This window comes from Barbus barbus, assembly GCF_936440315.1.
Source record: "Barbus barbus genome assembly, chromosome: 47".
Classification (NCBI taxonomy): domain Eukaryota; kingdom Metazoa; phylum Chordata; class Actinopteri; order Cypriniformes; family Cyprinidae; genus Barbus; species Barbus barbus.
In genome coordinates this window covers 7,094,270-7,115,879 of record NC_136725.1, presented here as the reverse complement: position 1 = coordinate 7,115,879, position 21,610 = coordinate 7,094,270, and the positions used below count along the sequence as shown (strand labels likewise).

Below are 21,610 nucleotides of genomic sequence, written 5' to 3'. Positions count from 1 at the left end.
ACACCATCTGCAAGCCTTTCCTACAACTGAATGAGACAAATGTGGCTTTTATCTGCCGCTCTGCTTTGTATAAATGGAGAAGACCAAAGCACACACAAGCGCAGCACCTAAAGGGGAGCATTTGGAAATCCATTCATTATTCATTTAGGCTTTCAATTGTCTCCAAAGTGCGGTGAGGTTGAGATGGTTTAAGACCCCTAGAGAGCACCTTGTTTGCTTATTTCTCTTTTTTGATAGTTTTCCAGAACATGGCAAGCGACAATAGGCTGAGTAATTATTAATTGATAGGTTGCTATAGAGACAGCCAGAGCTTGCTGACGCCATGTACGCACGCTAAAAATGCAGGTCTGGAGAGACGTGACGTCTCAAACTCACCCACAGGGTCGTATGGAGGTTCAGACAGAACAGCTGAACTCGTGACACGTCTGAATGATACAATAACTTTGCCCTTTGATCAAACAAACCAATGAGGAGCTATATAAACAGCCGTAATCCCGCTGGCAATACGGTTATATCATAATTATTTAAGATAGTCAAACAGGCTCAGATAGAGGGCAAACAGACGAAAGTGTGCAGGTTTCACCGGCTTAACCTTAATGGACTGAATTTGTTCAATGGAAATGTAGGCAACACATGAATATGGTTCAGCTATAGGCTATTTTGTAAGGCAACACTGGGAAATTAGATACTGTAATGTCTAGCCAGTCTTGAGTTAATGTGCTCTCAAACACTAGTAATATTGCTTTTATTTGATTTAGGCAGTTATTCAAATCATTTCACATTTTATGGATATGAAAGACTTCAATTCATGTGGCTGGTCTAGGAATAGTTTGCTAATACATTTAAAGTGATAAGATTTGCATTTTTCACCTGGTAGATGATAAACCAGCCTTTTTCGGTTTTAAGTTAGCATTCCGTTTAGCCTTCTAGCTAGTGCAAGATATCAAGATGAAGTATTGTTATAATTTAATGAGACCGAATCAAAACGCATTGTTTATAAAACACTTTTTCAGCATAAATAACCTGAAATATAATTTTTGCATTCTTTTGCATTCACAGGAATAAATTACATTTTAATATATATTCAAATAGAAAACATTTTGAATTGTAACAATATTTCACAATATTACTATATTTTTCATCAAATAAATATAGCCTTTGGAACACAGGAGACTTCTTTCAAACAAATCTTACTGACTCAAACTTTTGAATGGTGTATGACAAATTAATTACAGTATGGCTTTGAGATGGACTGTATGTGATGCAAAAAATGACTCTAGTAACACTAAGAATTTATTCAGGCAAGAAAGCATCACATAATATATAATCAATACATAATCTCTACTCATAGTCAATCCCCTCTGGTGGCCTTTGTTAGTCCCAGAAGGATCAAACATTATTTAATTAACCTCAATGCTGCTTTCAAATGCTCCTCTGAGAGCAAAGACACACAAAGCCTGACTAGATTGAAGGGCTCTGTTCAATAATGATGGCATCTGGCTTTCTGAAGTTCCATTAGGACAAGAAAGCATGAAGTCATCAATGGGAATGAGAGTACATTACTATCCAAGCCTTAAATTCATTAGGCTTAGGACAAAATTGTACCACAGTTTATACAGCACAATTTCAGCATTTTGTTTACTACACTATTACAGTAAATTTCTGGTGAAGAACTACAGTAACCATAATTCTGAAGCAAAATCAAGCAATCAAATGAGTCACTGTTACCGTGGAAACCAGAACTACACAAACAATAAATGCTTTAATTTATTTTCAATGACCTATAGTCAGTATTGTATCACTTTTGTTGATTGAATGACATTTAATGGCTCATAAAATTTATGGAAGTTATTCATTTAGTCATAAAAACAGTAAAAGATCCTGCCTTCCACATTTCATCAAGTACATAGACGTAATTGAGGAAAAAAACATTTTTTAACATGTCAATTTGGTTGAGTACCACTAATCTAGAGTAATGAATTTACTAATATTTATAATTCATTACATTTATATAGTGCTTTTCTGCTTTTCTAAGCACTCAAAGCGCTCTACATTGTGGGGGGGGGGGGGGGGGGGTTGTCTCCTCGTCCACCACCGGTGTGCAGCATCCACCTGGATGATGCGACGGCAGCCATAGTGCGCCAGAACACCCACCACACACCAGCTTACTGGTGGAGAGGAACCAAAGTGATCAGTGTATGGGGATGAGGCCTTGGGAGGCCATGATGGTCAGAGACCAATGGGGAAATTTGGCCAGGATGCCGAGGTCACACCTCTACTCTTTTCGAAAGACATCCTGGGATTTTTAATGACCACAGAGAGTCAGGACCTCAGTTTAAAGTCTCATCTGAAGGACGGTGCTTTTTGACAGTATAGTGTGTCCCTGTCACTATACTGAGGCGTTAGGACCCACACAGGGTGAGCACCCCCTGCTGGCCTCACTAACACCTCTTCCAGCAGCAACCTAGTTTTCCCAGGAGGTCTCCCATCCAGGTACTGACCAGACTCAACCCTGCTTAGCTTCAGTGGGCAACCAGTCTTGGGCTGGAGGGTGATGCATTTAGTATTACGTTACAACAAGTACAAAAGCATATAATGTTTAACAGTCCAAGAAACAGTCCACACTGTTTCACAGGTGTGAAACAACAGTCGAGAAAAGCTGAGAAACTATAAACAGCCACATCCCAGTGACTACGCAAACAAAGACACACATCCAACACCTGAGACCAAACGCATGGATGTAATATGAGGACAAGGCAGGAATCTAAATAAACGGATATAAATATAAAACCGAGCTAGTTTCATTTCCTGGAGCAAAGACACCGGTCTGGAAACATGGCATGTTCTCTGGGTGATAGCCATAAGTCTGTTATATACTAATTTTGTCTTAAAATGTAGAATTGCAAGTTGTTTTTATGCAATTTTTTTAATTATATGCATTTATATCAAATATTGAAACCAACAAAACCAAGGCCACATGTACAGTGTCACGCAATATTCACTGAAACTTGGCACAAAGTAAAAGTGACCAAACAAGGTCAGTTTCAAACATGGTGCTAAATCTGAAAGTAGGGCTGTCACTAACGATTATTTTGATAATCAAGTAATCGGTCAATTATTGTGATGATTAATCGAGTAATCGGATAATTATAATGAATTTTTTCTGGTAATAAAAATAGACACAGTGTCTATACCAAGCGCAACAACAGCTAAAGTCTGTCTACACTGGACGTGACAAACCGACTGTTGAAAATCATTTGTACTTTGTGTCAGTAGGTCATAAATAGAACGAGGCATTACTTTACTGTCGGGGATTTGTCGTGTCGGGCCACTGATTCACACATGTAGTGTTTACGAGAGAGGCAAACGCGCAGGTATACGCAGAAACCAAACGATAAAGATGCTCTGAAGACAACAAGATGCTGTGCAGTGCCAAGTTGTGAAAAAAAAGGTTTGCATTGCCTTCTTTCTGATCACAACATTAGGAAAGAGTGGATTAACTTTATTTTTAATGAAGTCCCAGACTGCATCAGGAAGAACATTGTCTTTTGTTCACTACATTTTACCATGGATTCGTTTACAAACAAGCCACAATTCAACACAGGATTTTCAGAAAGATTGAAACTAAAATAAGATGCTGTGTCGACTATATTGGATCTGACAGTAATGTCACACTGCGAACTGTTTTTATTATGTAGCCACTATTGCTTTGTCTGTTAAACAGATCGTTTGATAGGAGTATTTATGCATGTTTAACCTAAATCACAGCAGCCATTTGTGAAGAACATAGCTTGTTAAATATACACAACTGTTAGCCTATTACTTCAAAATTAGTGGTTCAACGGATCACAAATCTCACGGTTCACATTGCAGTTTTTGACCCACAATTCGGATAGTTTTTTGGATCAGCGAGAAAATAAAAATATTTAAAGTTTATGTTGCTTTCCATTTAAAGCCAAGTACTTCTTCGATACCTGCCGAACCGTGGGGCTTGGTCCATACGGATCACGGATCAATTATGATCCGTTCAACCACTATTCTAAATTATTATTTTTTTTTTTATGTAAAAATCTTGATAACATAAGTGGACCTCAGAGAGCAGTACAAAATAAAAAACTGAGGCCGCTCATGACCCCTTTTAATATATCATGCAGCCGTCTAACAATGAGTTTTATGGATTCTCATCCATGGAATGCGCCACTTCCTGTATTTTTCCGGATACTCGACACAATCGAGAACTGGAACTGAATGGAGGAATTGTGACAGCTCTATCTGAAAGTGTCTGATATCTGGTAATCTGACCTGCATGTGTATCCGTATCCTATTCACCCTTTTTTCTCCAGACTTTTTCCTCATTGTTATGGAACAAACAGGTAAGGTCTCCTCTGAGGTAATTGCTGGGAAATGCCAACATGTTAATCATAAAAAAGTATTTGAACACAGAAAATACACGTTTCACCTTTAAGAAACCAACTGGATCTAGATGTGGAGCATAACACTAACAGCCTGATTATCGGGGTTGTTATCTTGGTGGCTGAGAGACTCATTAGTTTACCAACAAAAGCTTTACAGCAGAGAGTTTGTGTGGTTGCCAGGTAAGATTTCTCTCACTGCAGAAAGACATCCAGATCTCTACCCTCTTGACCAGTACATTAGCGATAATAGATTGCTGTCTGGGAAGTGGTGTTACAGTGGCGAGTTGTGATAGAAGAACTTACAACATGAAGTCCTGCTCCCAGCATGGCTGGTCTCCCCTCACAGTGATGGTGGTGCTCTTCACATTTTGCACTTTTAGTGTCACATAGGCGTTGAATTTATCTAAAAATAAAGCAGAAGACATGTTTATATGCAGGTTTTTTTAATTAAAACAACTTAATTGGATTGGACTGGAACCCTAAGTATTTTAAGACCACAATGAAATCTGAATTGTTGTGTGACAGTCCATGTTTAGCCTATCAGCTATGATCTATAGTCCCTAGTTCAAGTTATGCATTTATTTGTTTAATTAATTAGTATTTTTTTTCTGCATGTCATGTGCAGGGCTCCATATCCCACCCCAACTTCAACATAGGAAAGACGATGATGCTTTTCAAGCCATTTCATGATGTTTTTCAACTATACTTCATCCTTCAGAGTTGTACTACATACATAAATGACACAAAACCTCAGATCATGTAACTTCAAATGTTCTGATATCCCTTGCTAGAAATCACCAGAACATGCTAGTAATCAAATAGCAACAAACTAAAAACAACTCAGAACACATTAGCAACTGCATAGCAATTCCTAGCCAAACAACCACAATAACCTAGTGTAGTTTATGGTAATTACTGGAAGCACACTTCTAAAGTAACAGTACTGACCACAAAAAAGAAAAAAAGTGTGCATGCTGGTTGGTCAAGTTTGCCTGGGAATCCCAGAGGACATGTGGCAGGACTGTGACTAAATAAAGCCTGAGCAATAATGCTGTAGTTCTGAGTGAGAGTAAAGATTAGTGTGATTCCCCTCCCCCACAGAGCCCTGACCTCAATAATCTCACATGAGATCCTCAACAGAGGGAAAAAGCATCAGTTTAGCATCAGATCTTTATGAATTTATGCCATACATAAAATTTAGACCACAAGACAAGAATGTACCACTATTGTCTATACAGATTCTAACCATTATTTAGCGCTCTCTTATTAAAATCCAGTTTCATTTTGCTTGGGTAGTTTTATAATTTGGGGTTATCATTAGTACCATGGCTCATTAATGTTTGTTTTACTTCATACTTCTGCATATTGGCTGCACCACATGACTTTGATTTGGCAGACAATTTTTGTTTCAAATATGAATAACAAGTAATAATCAAATAACATAGAAATAATGATCAAAGAATGTAAAACTACAAAGGTTTTCCTTTTAATAGTTTCATTCTTTTCAGGAGTTTGAATTTTTCTTGATATCAGGACAGTTGTACCACTACCACCCTGACATTTTTGACTCTCTGCCCACCAAAAAAATATCAAAATGAATTTTAGATCAGAAATGAAAAACAGAAATGTTGCATTCAGGTGACTGTATATGCGAATTGCATTTGAATGTATTCCAAAAATAAATGAGTTTCATGTCAGTGGAATATTTTTCAAGTCAAATTCATAAGGACGGCCCTTCATAAGCATGCATACAAACGTGTATGCAAACACGTAAACACACATACGCACTAGTGTCGACCGCAGAAGGAATACTGAGACGGTGACATAATCATCACTTAATTTCCTGTTTGCCAGTGATGGGGGGGGGGGCCAACATGTGCCCGATGATACGGTCTGCCAGCAGTGCCGCTCACTGCCCTCCTCCCACCCAGTGCAAACCAGCACTCTTGCATTAACAGGCATATAAACATTCAGATATCTGACACTATTACTGTCACAGGCCACTATAAAGATCCAGAGCAAGAGAAACATTACATGATGACGACATCAGCTATATTGACGTGCTGAGTTTATCTGGAAAAGGGTGAAAATGTACAATTTCCTTAATGAAGTCCATAACATTTTCTAAATATGAGAAATCCAGGAAAATTGTCATAACTTGTGACTTTATTAAAGCTGCTGAATGTCCTGCTCATGAGAAGAGTGGAAGGGCCGTCAGCTGTTAAAACAGATTTGATAAACTTCATTGCAGTGTTTGTTTCCTCGTTTTAAAATGTTTCCACAGAGACAAAAAGAATCAGGCCTCTTCACGACAACTAAAATCAACACAAACCAGTTCAAATAAGACACAGTGGCCATTCACAAAGATAAGAGAAACACTAGAGCAAGCAGGTGCTTGTCCTGCTTTAGTATTAAAGTCAACAGGAAATCTAAACGACCCTCTATACTTAATACATGTTACTAATCTTATTATGCATTAGTCCATTCAGTTATCCTCTGCAGTGAATGGGTGCCGTCAGAATGAGAGTCCAAACAGCTGATTAAAAACAACACAATCCACAACTCCAGTCTAATAATTAACGTCTTGTAAAGACAAAAAAAATGCTTTTGAAGATGCTTTCTGAGACGTTATTTGATGGACTGGAGTTGTGTGGATTACTTGTGGATTATTGTGATGTTTTTATCAGCTGTTTTGACTCTCATTCTGACGGCACCCATTCACTGCAGAGGATCCAAACCCATCTACATCTTGGATGGCCTGAGGGTGAGCAAATTTTAATTTAAGAAAGTAAAAAATAGTCACTTTTGATTTCTCAAAATAAATGAGCATAATACAAAAATTCTAAACATAAAAGCAAAGTTTGTTTTGGCGTAATGATTGATTGACAGGTGAGTAAACTGTTAACAAGATATCAGGGTACATTAGCATTAGCACAACAAATGTGATGTGGCTCAAGTAAAATATTTCAGAAAAAGATGTTTATTAGGTTTCAAATGAAAATGAACGACTGTTCCAAATGACGTATTTGAAGATTTTTGGGGCTACTACATATAGCACAACAACGCAAATGCCAAAAATGAGCCAAATTTAAACAACCAATACAAGCAGTGAACTGCCACTGAAATCCATTCTCTGCTGTGACTCTAGCCAGGTGGAGGTTGGGGTTGACAGGAACTAATCAATCAAGCAACGAGCGTCTCGAGAGACAAAACTATGACTTTAAAAGGCATCACACCCGGCCGGATTAGCAATGAGTCACTTTACATTCAGATGCCAATTACGGATTCAGCTCCTCTCCTGATTATTCATTATGTCAGGTAGCGTAGGAGAGACGGAGGTGGGGAAAAGCTACAGATGAAAAAGTTACCAGGTGAATGAAACCGTAAAGTGTGAATTTAATCATATTAGTCTCACGCACCCAGACATTTGACTATTAGGACAAAGTCTGGTACAGATTTAAGCTTATTCTGGCCAATAACCACCTACTGAGGCTCTGACTGACATGAAAAACATTTTTGTTTTTATGTGCCTTTTAGTGACAGGCTTATTCTGAAATACCTGATATTATATAAAAAAAAACAAATTAGACTAAAATTTCTGTATGTCCAAAAGTAACATGGATCTCTAGTTAACTTGCTACGAAGTGAACAAACAAAACTCTGAATATCCTACTTTAAGTAAAACTTTAAACCTTAATGTTTCATGGGAACATACGGTTTCTTGATGACTGCACCACATGTCATCATTCATTATTGACTCTAGTTGAGTTTTCCGATAAATTAGTCAAAGGTAGCGTACAATCGAGAGCTGACATTTCCGTTTCTGATCCCTGATGAATCATGTATGAGGTATGGGATGGATTTGAGGTTTGTATACGCAGGTTCACATGAGGGATTCTTGAATGTGTGCAGTACCTTTACATGCTTTTTGCAGTTTATGCTACATTAACGAAGAGTTTATGCTGACAGTAGAGGACTATAGAACAACATTTAATGAAGTTACGCATTATGCCATGAGGATTTTTTTTTCTCCACAGATACAGTACAATTAATGGTGTACTCATATCATGTATGTCTTAATACATACATAACAGCCCACAATTTTAGGGACATTTTTTTTTAAAGGAGTGTCTTACCCTCACCAAGGCTACAGTTATTTTATCAAAAATAGAGTAAAAATATGAATATTGTGAAATATTATTACAAATGAAACTAACATTTCTATTCGAAATCTTATGCAACACCATAAATGTCTTTAACACATTTGAACAATTTAATGTCTTTCAAAAGGAAAACAAAAACAAAAACAACCCAAATATAACCGGACTCCCCCATTTTTTTAACTGTGGTGTAAAATTTTAAGATAAAGATAAAAATCCGGTTGTTGTTTTTTTTTGTTTGTTTGTTAAAAAAAAAAAAACCCGCAGTATCACCACAATTAAGTGAAATTATTAGGTGATGAGTGGATGTTTACATTTTTTCCAAGAATCAACGTCAAATCAGTATAATATAAGACACAAGTACAGTACAATATACAAATTATATTTTGAATTTGTAATACACTGAAACCACTTTCCTTTTTGGGCAGGCATCATAGATGCCTCTTACTTTTGTTTGACCGTTAATATTGCATGTAACTTTCATTAAAAGCTTTATGCTAAAATGCTAACTTGTGAATATGAGACGCATGCATTTCAGAGAATTACAATACAAGTTCCATTTGCAGTTACATAGCCCAAATAATTTTGCAATGCAATCTAGGGATTTCTGTTTAATATAGGTCACACTTTTAGAGGCAGGATAAGCCCGGCTCTGGCCGAACAATCTTAGTGGTTTTAGAGAGGTAAAGTAAACACTCTGCAGCGCTAGAATACAAAAGAGCCACCTGTCACTCACAGACAGACAGAGGCCGACAGGCGTATTCTCAAACGAATGTTTACTCTCTGATACAATAGAGCCAGTGACACAGTATTTCAGTCTGACATGTGCTGAGCTGCTTGTTTAAGTGATGGCGCAGAGAGATTGGGAAATTCAGGATTGGGTGTGATCTGAGTGAAGAGTGCTCAAGAGCCCCAGAGGGAGTGAGCGGAACACTAATGTCGCATTCAGATAAACCAGGTTTTGTCTGGTTTTATTAGCACGCAGTGATGGACTATTTGTAGAGATCGTTAAAGCAGAATTTAACTGAGATGAGATATAAATACAGTTTAATGGTTATTGTACTCCAAATTTACTCAAAACCGATCTCAAAATTGCTAAATATCAATCCATTAATCATGGTCTTCAGTGGAATACAAAAGAAGATATTCTGAAAAATGTTCTGGTGTTACAATGAAATGCAATGAAAGTCATTGGGGTCAAATGTTGTTATGGTAGCCCGTTTCCACCACTGAAAAAAACTTTTGCTCTCACAATTCTGACTTTTTTTCTTGCAATTGCAAGTTTATATCACAATTCTGACATTTTTATTACAATTGTGAGATCTTCAACTTGCAATTGTCAGTTGTAAAGTCCCAAAAAAACCATAAAAACAGCTTATCTCATAAATCTGACTTTGCTCCTCACAACTCAGAATTGTGAGATATGTACAATTGCATGCTATAAAGTTGGAATTGCAGGATATAAACTCACAATTCTAAGAAAAAAGTCAGAATTGTGAGTTATTTTTATTCAGTGACGGAAACAAGCTTCCAAACTGCATAAATATGATTTTCTTACTTAGCACTTTTGACTTGTTTTCTCGTAAAAATATCTAAACATTCAATCAATCAAGATAAATTTACTTGACAAGCAAAATGACTTAATATATTCAGATAGTAGGTCCTGTCCTAATATCTTATCAAAATTGTATTAGTTTTTGCTTAAAAAAAGAATAATTATCTGCCAATGGTGTAAGAAAAAGAATCTTTATTCAACAGGAAAACAAGTCACGTCCCATTACAATCTAAGAGCTGCTGCAGAGCTTTTTTGTACCTGTAGATTATGTTTTTCAGGAAATCTTAGTACACACAAGTCACCTTCCTGTCCAGGGACACATGAGTCAGGCTTATGGGATCGATGTGAAGGCCAACAGTGTGGGGATTTGCAGATAGGGAGGGTGTGGGGATTTAGGCTTAACCTACACTGATCTTACACACTAACTCTCAAGCTACAAGCTCTGGGACTCAAACAAGATGAATGGCATGAGGGCAGAATCAATTAACAAATGAACCCCTGAAGGTTTCTGAGGAGAATTAATGATATCATGTAGATGTAACGTGACGTACTGCGATTTGAGTGGTGCTGTATTCGTGTAAATTGTACCAAAAAAAGTCTCAAAATCCCACACAGTCCAAGAATCACGAAACCTAGATGATTTACATAAGATTTCCATGGCCCAGAGAAAAGCAAATATTGTTTTTACATAATTCTGAATTGCATTTAAAAGAATAGAAAAACATGTGAGACTTTGCTTACCTGGAGGTCCTTGGAGTTTGGCTTTCTTAACTGGAAAAAAAACAAAAAACAAAAGTGGTCAGAAAGACAAAATTACACTAAGAGTTACATATTGGACATTGCCACAAGTTTAGGTAAAAACAATAAGCAGAAGAACACAAAAGAAGATGCGTTTCATAACAGTTCTGGTGACCATTGACTTCCACTGTATGAACAAAAAGTCATCTTGATTTGATGCATGTTATCTAATACATAATCCTATATGTCCTATATACTGAACGATGGAGTCACATGTTTGTGAAATCTTTTCTTAACAGCCATACAGACATTACAAATACATTATTTTATTTGTTTGTTTACTAATATTTTATTTATTTGGTTGGTTATTTGTCTATTTATTCATTATTTTTTCTCTGTTTATTTATTTTTGTTTGATAATTCAGACCAGTATAGTGAAGGGAAAGTAATTGAAAAGTATCTCATGATGCACCTTATGAAGTAAAAAAAAAATCAGAAAAATATACAACAACGTTCAATTTATCACAAAAATTTTTTTGATACAGACATAAATGTCATCAGGGTAACATTACCTAGCCGGCTAACACACTAGGAATCTATGCTTTACCGACTGAATGGCTTGGATAGATATCTGATTTTAAAAAAGACTAAAGTGTAAATGCCTTCCAGGACGGACAGCAATCCGTTTAAAAAAGGTGGTTTGATAGTCATACAATAAGACAGTCCAAGTTTAGGTATAAGTTTGGGAGCCCTGCAATCCACACAAGAGCAGGAAATCATGAATTTCATTAGAATCAGCTAGTGCTGTCAAACGATTAATCGCATCTAAAATAAATGTTTTTGTTTACATAATATATGTGTGTGTGCTGTGTGTATATATATATATATTTTTTTTTTTTTTTTTACATTCTTATATTTTATATTATACATAAATATATTTAATATGTAAACATAACATTTTTCTTAAATATATGCATGCATGTGTATTTATGTATACATAAATATACACAGTATACACATTATGTAAACAAAAACTTATTTTGGATGCAATTAATCGCGATTAATCATTTGACGGCACTAGAATGGGCTGAAAATTCTAAGCAAATCTGAAATGGTCAATATTTGGCAGCAAAAGTTAGCTTTTGTTGTAAACAAAACAACATGATCCTTCATAAGTAAAGTTCAAAAGAATGGGCTGAAAATAAGCATATCTGAAATGATCAGCAAAAGTTTTTGTTGTAAAACAAACAAACAAAAAAACAGCGACAAGAGTAAAAACATTAAAATTATAAGCATATCTGAAATTCTCAATGTTTTCCAGCAAAATTGTTGCATTACAAAAAAACAACAAAAAAACAACAGTAACTGTTATAAAAAAAAAAATAAAAAAAAATAGGTATGTGTTAACAAAATAAAAGTATGTGTTTACATAATATGTGTGTGTTCTGTGCATAAATACACACAAATCATCCCTCATCAAATACACAAAAAATCCCTTATTGCTGAGTCCCTCTGTTTGGAAACCAAAACCCATTTTGAACAATACTCCTGTCTCCGTTTAAGACCCTGCCCATGGCCATACAATAACTATTATGGGATTGAGCTGTGATTTAGGGCAGATTAATTCTGATAGCTGCTTGAGCCCATGTGCTGGCCGTGGCTGGATGGAAATGCCAGATGGATGCTGGGATTGGATGGCAGGCCGCGAGACATCACAGTGGATTACTAACGCATATTGCTGTAACCACTCGCTGGATATCAGACAAGACATAGCGCACACAGGAACACGAGCCTCGTGAGGCATAATGTTGAGATTAAGACTGAGAGACAAAGGTTAACAACGCAATGACAAACACAAATGCAAGAAATGTGTTCCCCAGAAAGCAGCTCTGACAATCACTGTTCAGTGTGTTCTGTCACAGGAAGTCTGTGCGATGAGGGATATCAGAATGTGTGATTGTTTTCCACATTTCTAGCTGAGCGGAAACAGAGGTTAGGTTTCTTTAAGGCCTAGGGGAATGGGTCATCGTGTCAGTGGAAACTCGTTGACTCATTACTGGGGGGTGCTGATAACGGAAAGTAATGCATTGGTTTAGTTTCAAGCCTTCCTGAGATGCTGTGTCCAGATAGAGAGCGGCTGGACAGGAACTTCCTGCACATAACCTTTGTCCAATCAACTTGCATTTATTCCTGAATATACTTGTGAACTTCTCTACAAAAAACAAAACAAAACCAGGCTAAGCTTAGGCTGATCTCAGCTAGGTCTAGTTTCTCATCCTGACCATCTGAAAAGTTTCCTAAATCCCTCAAAAATCAAGTAAGAGACCAACTAAGATTTTTCCAGCAGGGTAAATAGTAGTGATCCATCTCAAACTCTTTCTCTCCATGATTTTCTGAATCTTTTCTCCTTACAGCATGACAAAAATTCCCAAAATGTACAAAAATGTTAAGAATTGAACCTAATAGTAGAGGGTATGTGGGTCTTTTAATAATAATAATAATATAAAATTGCAAATACTAATACTGTGAAATATTATATTCTAATATGCTGATTCGATGTTCAATTATAACCAATTATTATGGTGCTCAAATATTAATAATGGTTCTTATTATTAATGTTGAAAGCAGATCAAAAGAACAGCATTTATTTGAAATAAATCTTCTGTAACATTATACATTTATTTACTGTCACTTTTGATAATGTATCTTTGATAAATAAAATAAAATCAGCTTTTTTCATACTTACCCCATTCTTTTGAATGGTAGTGTATCACTGCTTCCACAACATCAAGCAAAAAATAATCAACATTTATAATAATATGAACGAGTATAATAATATGTTTCTTGAGCACCAAATCAGCATATTAAAATGATTTCTGAAGGATCACTGAAAACGACAGGAATATAATCACACTTATTATTTTCAATTATAATAATATTTCACAATATTACATTTTACTGTATTTTTGATCAAATAAATGTATCCTTGGTGAGCATAAGAGAAGTCTTACAAAAATATATTTATAAAAAATCATAATTATTGCAAACTTTTGACTGGTAGTATAATGCAGGAAGTGGAAACTGTGTCATTCAGTCACGGCCAGTGTATATCGTTTACTTTCGACCCTGCAACTAGCGAGGAGGATGCTGGATGACTGGACGGAGAGAGCAACAGATGGACGGAGGATTACATTTGCAATCCCTCCACTCACTTCAGTGTCAGACACTCACTCACTCTCTACCTTTGGAGCACAACAATTAAACTTAAGGAGTCATATCATGACATATGGTGACCCTTAAGACTGGTTTTGTGGTCCAGGGTCACATATCATAAATGTTTATTCTTTTTTTAAAAAAAAAGAATAAACATTTTTACCTGATTTCAAAAGATAAAAGAAAATATGATGGATATGACCACTTCAAGATAAATGGCAAGACAGGGTCTCTTTTCCTATTCAAGTCAATATGAAAAAAAATATATGACTGTGACTTTATATTTCACAATTCTGTGTAGGAGTGGGCAATATGACCAAAATCTTATATGTGACCCTGGACCACAAAACCAGTCTTAAGTCGCTGGGGTATATTTGTAGCAACAGCCAAAAATGCATTGTATGGGTTAAAATGATAGATTTTTCTTTTATACCAAAAATCATTAGGATATTAAGTAAAGATCATGTTCCATTAAGACATTTTGTATTTCCTACCGTAAATCTCAAAACTTAATTTTTGATTAGTAATATGCATTGCTAAGAACTTCATTTGGACAACTTTAAAAGGTGATTTTCTAAATTTTTTGATTTTTTTGCACCCTCAGATTCCAGATTTTCAAATAGTTATATCTCGGTCAAATATTGTCCGTTCCTATAACAAACCATACATCAATGGAAAGCTTATTTATTCAGCTTTCAGATAATGTATACATCTTAATTTCGAAAAATTGACCATTATGATTGGTTTTGTGGTCCAGGGTCAAGTATGACAATATGCGTAATTTTATTTCACAGAAATATATATATATATATATATATATATATATATATATATATATATATATATATATATATATATATATATATATATATATATATATATATATATATATATATATATATATATATATATATATATATACACACACACACATATATATATACACATACACACATACATGTATACACACACACACACATACATATATACATACATATAATTTCGTGTCTACCAGTATATCACCCACCCTATTTCTGAGCCTATATCTCACAACTCACAAATTTTTTTTTTTGTTATTGTAAAATATATACTCTGAATTGCGAGAAATAAACTCACAATTGTAAGATATAACACAATTCTCATAAATAAATCAATCATTGGAATTGTGAGATAAAAAGTTGCAAAGATCTTTAAAAAAATAATTTTGAGATGTTAGCACAGAATTTAAAGAGAAAAAAGTCAGAATTGAAAGACATAAGCTCAGAATTGCTAAAAGTCTACTGTGAGATAAAAAGTTGGTTACCTTTTATTTATTTATTTTATTCTGTGAGGCGGAAAACAGTTTTCATGGGTTTCCCATGGGACTGGATCTTGAAAAGTGAGCGTTATTATGAGAAGTGAGTCCGGCTAAATGTGAGCTTGCTAAAACAATGCTTAAATAGCGATTTACAGCCAAAATAAAAACAGTACCAGGTGACGTTGACAAAATCTAAAGCAAAAAATAATAATAATACCATTTACGTTTCATATTGCAACTGCAGTCTTGCTTGCTATGTAAATTTAATTAGATCACCGTAAAAATAATTCACCGTAAAATAATTGCAAGACAACATTAATGTCCTCATGAGCTGCACACAAAAACCAACAAAACAGCACATCCAGCGTAATCTGATTGACAAACCAATAACTCGTATGACTGAATCAAAAATTGACTGAAAACTCAAATCTGAATCAATCTAACAAATTCTTCGCTGAACAAACTCATTTATCGGTTAGTAGTGAATCAATCTGACTCACTCAACTAACTACACTCTATCAATACTTGCAGTGAAGTTGTGCATGTAAGGTTAGTGAAGCTTCAATCAACACCATTATGGATTAATTTCTCATATGACATTGAATTATCAAAGATTCATCAAATAAAACATTAAAACATAAACATACAACCAGACCATTCACTCTGTAATTAATCCTGCAAAACAGCTGAAAAACAATAACCGAATGCATTCTCTGTTTGCAATAAATGATTTAAACGCACTAACATCACCTTCATTCCCCCATCAGGGGGTCACAATGAGTTTGCCAGTGAATGCAGTAGAGATGTAAAACCCAGCCATGCATGCATGCTTCATAAATACACACATCCATCAACACACAACACACTTTTATCAAACAGTGACCACAGCAGATCAGCAGCCTGTATGACTGTAATAAAGCCGATCTGATCAATGTCTGCAAACATGCACAAATTCAATTATTCCGAAAAAGCCACAACAAACGTGTCTAGAGATCGGAGCGAACCGGACACACTTAAGTGAAGACCCCACGCGGCCATTCTTTGTGTGTCTTACGTGGGTGCATGGAGATAGCTCATTTGTGTGTGTAATAACATCACCATGGAGATGGGCCTTTTGTCTGAGCAGCAATAAATAAAAGACACAAAACCATGATCCTGATGAAAGAGGCAGACGGTGAGTTAGGAAGGCCAGAATGCTTCTTAGGTTAGTGTAAACGCAGTTATTACATGACGGAGGACGATATTTGGAGGATTTCATCAGCTAAACGACAGTTCTTACTGTACATACAATAACCTGTGCTCGATTCAGGCTCTCCTTCTGCACTAGATAGTACAGTAGCTCCCTACCCAGTGTTCACTGCTTCCTACACTGAGAAGAGGGAGCAGCAAAGCAGTGTATTAGAATGATTTCTGATGGATCATGTGACACTGAAGACTGGAGTAATGATGCTGAAAATTCAGCTTGCAGCTCTGATGAAAGAAAAGAAACTTTTGCATTTGTAAACATTTCTTTTATCATAATAAATTGTTATTTTGTTCAAGATTTTTTGTCTTTTTGGTGCAATGATAGCAGCACTCATGCAGTCATGGATAAGTTGGCAATTGTATTACGTCAGGTTCAGACAAATATTGTAAATGCTGTTTGTGCGTCCAAATACTCAAATCCTCCTGTTCCAGTTAAGTTTAATGGGGTCATCGGATGCAAAATTCACTTTTCAAGTTGTATGAACATAAACATGCGTTGGAAGTTTGTGAACACACCCATCCTATAATGATAAAAATCCACCCAGCGCTTTTTTTTTTTTTTTTTTAAATCCCCATTTTAAAATTCCCTTTCTCAAATCAGGCTGTTCTGAGGTTCCTGTCAGAATGACGTAGTTCTGTACAGGCCGCTCCCACAAGAGTTGATTGACAAGGCCGTCTTACCTTAGACCCGCCCTGAGTGAGCTGAGAGCTGTAAACAATCCGACCGACTGCGGTGCAGGGGAAGACAAGAACGTCTCCAACTAAGCGATTGAGGCATTTTGTTGTTGGATGTAATGAATGAATATAACCGTCGTCAGTTGCTCCCGAAATTTGAGCCGCTGAAGACACAGAGGATTAACGTTACTTTCGTTTTGAAGGGAATGCGCTGATCCCGGGCTGCCTAAATGAGTCTATGTTAAAGTGAAAGTGAAAGTGAAGTGACATACTGCCAAGTATGGTGATCCATACTCGGAATTCGTGCTCTGCATTTAACCCATCCTACGTGCACACACACAGCAGTGAACACACACACACCGTGAACACACACCTGGAGCAGTGGGCAGCCATTTATGCTGCGGCGCCCGGGGAGCAGTTGGGGGTTCGGTGCCTTGCTCAAGGGCACCTCAGTCGTGGTATTGAGGGTGGAGAGAGCGCTGGACATTCACTCCCCCCACCTACAATCCCTGCCGGCCCGAGACTCGAACCCACAACCTTTGGATTACGAGTCCAACTCTCCAACCATTAGGCCACGACTTCCCCCCATGTTCACGCGAATCATTCTTGATCCAGATTCATCTACAGAAGTGAGAATAAGGGTTTTTTATGAACCTTTGCAAATCGCCTTTCCTAATAATGTGCTAGTTAACCAGTTTCGTGGCTGAAGTTTACAGTCTGCTTGTCACCCCATGGAAGAGAGGGGCGGGGTCAGCAGAGCTCATTAGCATTTAAAGCAAAGTGGATTAGAATGGCTTGCTGAAAACAGAGCTGATTTTGACAGGATAAAAAAGGTATTTTTTACACTACCATTGAGAAATTGTAACCAAAGTATGTTATAGACTTTTCATTAAGACCCTAAAGAATCATATCAACTTGGGCAAAATGGGCATCCGATGACCCCTTTAAGAAAGGACAATGAGGAGCCCACAACACAATCGAAACCATGCAGAAAGTCTTCTACGTTTTCTAACTGGTGATCCACAAAGCCAAACTTCACTTGCAAGCACATTTCGTGTGAGTAAAAGGTATAATTTGTGAAACATGAGGATACTGAATGTGTGATGAGAAAAGAGCTGTGACCTTTTAAACATTAAACCACTGAAATAAAAGCTCTTGTGAGACACGCTGAGGAATTTAATCACAGTCCAGTTCCTGCACAAACATTTCCTTTGTCTCTCTGAATAATTGACTTGTTTGGAGATCCTCAGTGAACGTGTTTCTTATGCAAGTGTTTGTATCTGTGCAAATCTGCTCATCTCCACTGATTCTTTCTGCTTTACTTGCATAACTGTATAACAACAAGTTCCTGAGGAAAGGAGGCGTTGTATGGTTTCCCTTTAACAAGGAAGAAAAGTCAAAGACCTTTTACACACTTCATGCTTCAAACTAAAACTCAAACTAAATTTAGTCCACATCTGCTTCTTTTTTAAGCTGGTTTCATGCATCTTCTTTTGTCAAACAGCCCAGTCACTGTTTAAAACACCTAAAACACTTTAGCCTGCACCTCTTCATAGAGGAGGATGAGCAGTGAGTGTATGGACCCCGTCCCACCCCCACAATCACCGCACTCAGCCTTCAAGCTATACTGTGTGGACATTAAGCAGAGACACTTTCACCAAAGACAGCAATCAGCAAAGCAAGCATCGTCACTGGAGCAGATTGAGCATAGATAAGAAAGAGGAAATGATGGAGATGTTGATCTGCAACTGGCCGGTGACCAAAGATAAAAGGAGTATGTGTCTCTCTGATGGAGTATGAGAGTGCATGATACACAACGCTTTTGATCTGCTTTCCTTCAAGAGGGCCTGATGAGCCTGCGGCATTTTCAAAGTACAGCATGTTAATAAGTCAACTAAATCATAAAATATAGTATTTATTATATTCAATTAACATCAGCTATTAATATTATAGCAATAAATTGTATTAAAATTATATCATAAATGTGTGTGTGTGTGTGTGTGTGTGTGTAGATAGATGGATAGAATATGTATTACTTTAATATATTTAATTCTATAGATTAAGTTACTTTAAATAAACGGATAAGTACACAGATGCCATTATTTTAATTAGTATTTAATAAATTAGTATTTACTTTATACAATTAGTATTTATATGTATTATATGATTACATTTTCATTTTACATACAGTGCCATCCAAAATTATTGGGACAGTGAAGACAAAATTGCTCTGTTGGCTGTGGAGTCAAGACATTTACAAATATGATTAAAAGATGAATACGAGACAAAACTACAGAATGTTACATTTTATTATTAGCCGTTTCAACATATAGATGTTTTACCAGCTAAGAAGTTCAGCACTTTTAGAGTTCATCCCTCTATCTGATGTGAGCATAAGTATTGTAACAGTTGTCTCACAGGTCTTTCTAAGTGATCAGCTGTGTCCTGTTGCATTAATTCTTCAGATATTAAAAGCAGGGAATGTGTCGTATCAGTTATATCCATTACTTCTGCATTCTGAATCTTGCATTCGATGATGACACACACAAACCAGGATGAAGATGAGGGAGCTGACTTTGAGAGAAAAGCAAGCAATATGGATGCTAAAAGAAAAGAGGAAGTCAGTTAGAGCTCCAGCAAAAACAAAGAGCATGGAGAAATCAAGAGTTTGGAAACCACCAGCAACCAACAACGACCTGATCGGCTGAGAAAACAACAGTAGTTGATGACAGACAAATCATAAAAGCTGTGAAAATGAACCCTAAAAGACGTGGCTGTAAAATCATCAACAACTTCCAGAAAGCTGGGGTGATGCTCTGACAATCTACTGTCCTCAGGAGACTTTGACACAGAATTACAGATGCTACACAGCAAGATGCAAACCTCTGACCAGCACCAAAAGTAGAAAGGCAAGATTAGAGTTTACAAAAAAAGCACAAAGGTGAGAAGAGTAAAGGCAGAAACTCCCCAAAACAAGCAACAATTGGAATTGGCTGCATTAAAGGCTGGGAAAAGCATTTCAAAGGATGAGACCAAGAGTCTGGTGATGTCTATGGGTCACAGACTCACTGCTGTGATTGAGCGCAAGGGATCTGCAACTAAATAATAGCTTTTAATCTTTTATATCTGCCTTATGTTCAACTGTCCCAATACTTATGCTCACATCAGATAGCGGGATGAAACACTAAAAGAGCTGAACTTCTTAGCTGGTAAAACATGTATGTGTTGAAACGGCAAATAATAAAATGTGACATTCTGTAGTTTTGTCTCATATTCATCTTTTAATCATATTTGCAAATGTCTTGACTCCACAGCCAACAGAGCAATTTTGTCTTTACTGTCCCAATACTTATGGAGGGCACTACACTAATGACGTAAATATATGAGTAAACAACTTAAATACTAATTAAAATGATTTAATAGTGAATCTACAGAATTGAATTATATATATTAAAAGATAAAAAGAAAATTCTTTATATTTGAGATGTATGTGTGTGTGTGTGTGTATTTAAATATCTATAAAAAAGTTTAAAAAACGGGTATTGTTTTGGTTTTTAGGACAAATTTGATGAAAGTTTTTGATCCACTTCAAATGTTGACTACTGTATAAACACACACATGCTTACACACACACACACACACACACACACACACACACATACAGTATTTAAAATATAAAAAAACAAATATCATATTATTTGCAATATTAAAATATTATTATACACACTATAGTTTCCTATCATAAATTTAGTATTTGTCAACAGATGACACTCAAAGTTTCACCTTCGTTTTTGTAAGTAAAATGTATTCTTTATTTCCCTTTTTTGCAACTAAATTGTCTTTCATAATGTTCTGAATAACGCCAAAACTAAATGTTTTTTTTTCATATTGAAAAACTATTATACTAACCAATAATGTTAGAAATCTGTTAATTGTTGCACTGTCCTGTTTGTGCTGCAAAGCTGTATTACATCACGACGCCAAACAGCTGCTTCGCTCAAACCACATCACACACCTAACGCTACAGCAAACCTCCAACTACAGAACATGCCAGCCTGCTGGATCTCGACAGCATCACTTCGTTTAAATAAATTGTATATTATTCCACGAAAACGGCAAACATCTTAGAGAAAGTAAATAATACGATGTTTATAGTTTAAAAAAATCGCTCTCGAGGCTGAACTTTTAAAGAAACAAAACACCTGCTGAGTCTGACTGCACGCGGAGTTAGAAAACGCATTTAAAACAGCACTCACCTCTCACGCAGAGGAGAGACATGGCACCCAAGGGTTTCCTCTTGGTTAAATCCTGT

At 36.3% G+C, this 21,610-nt stretch overlaps 1 protein-coding gene across 1 annotated transcript in view; it reads right to left on the bottom strand.

Moving 5' to 3' along the window:
• Nucleotides 1–21,576, bottom strand: part of LOC306865832 (protein unc-13 homolog B-like) — a gene marked incomplete at both ends in the record, with an annotated part of 80,822 nt that extends 59,246 nt beyond the window's left edge. Inside the window, 3 exons of the mRNA XM_079410660.1 lie at nt 4,719–4,818; nt 10,872–10,901; nt 21,555–21,576. Coding sequence (XP_079266786.1) covers nt 4,719–4,818; nt 10,872–10,901; nt 21,555–21,576 — 152 coding nt within the window. The remainder of the gene's footprint in view (nt 1–4,718; nt 4,819–10,871; nt 10,902–21,554) is intronic.
• Between the last annotated feature and the right edge of the window lie 34 nt (nt 21,577–21,610).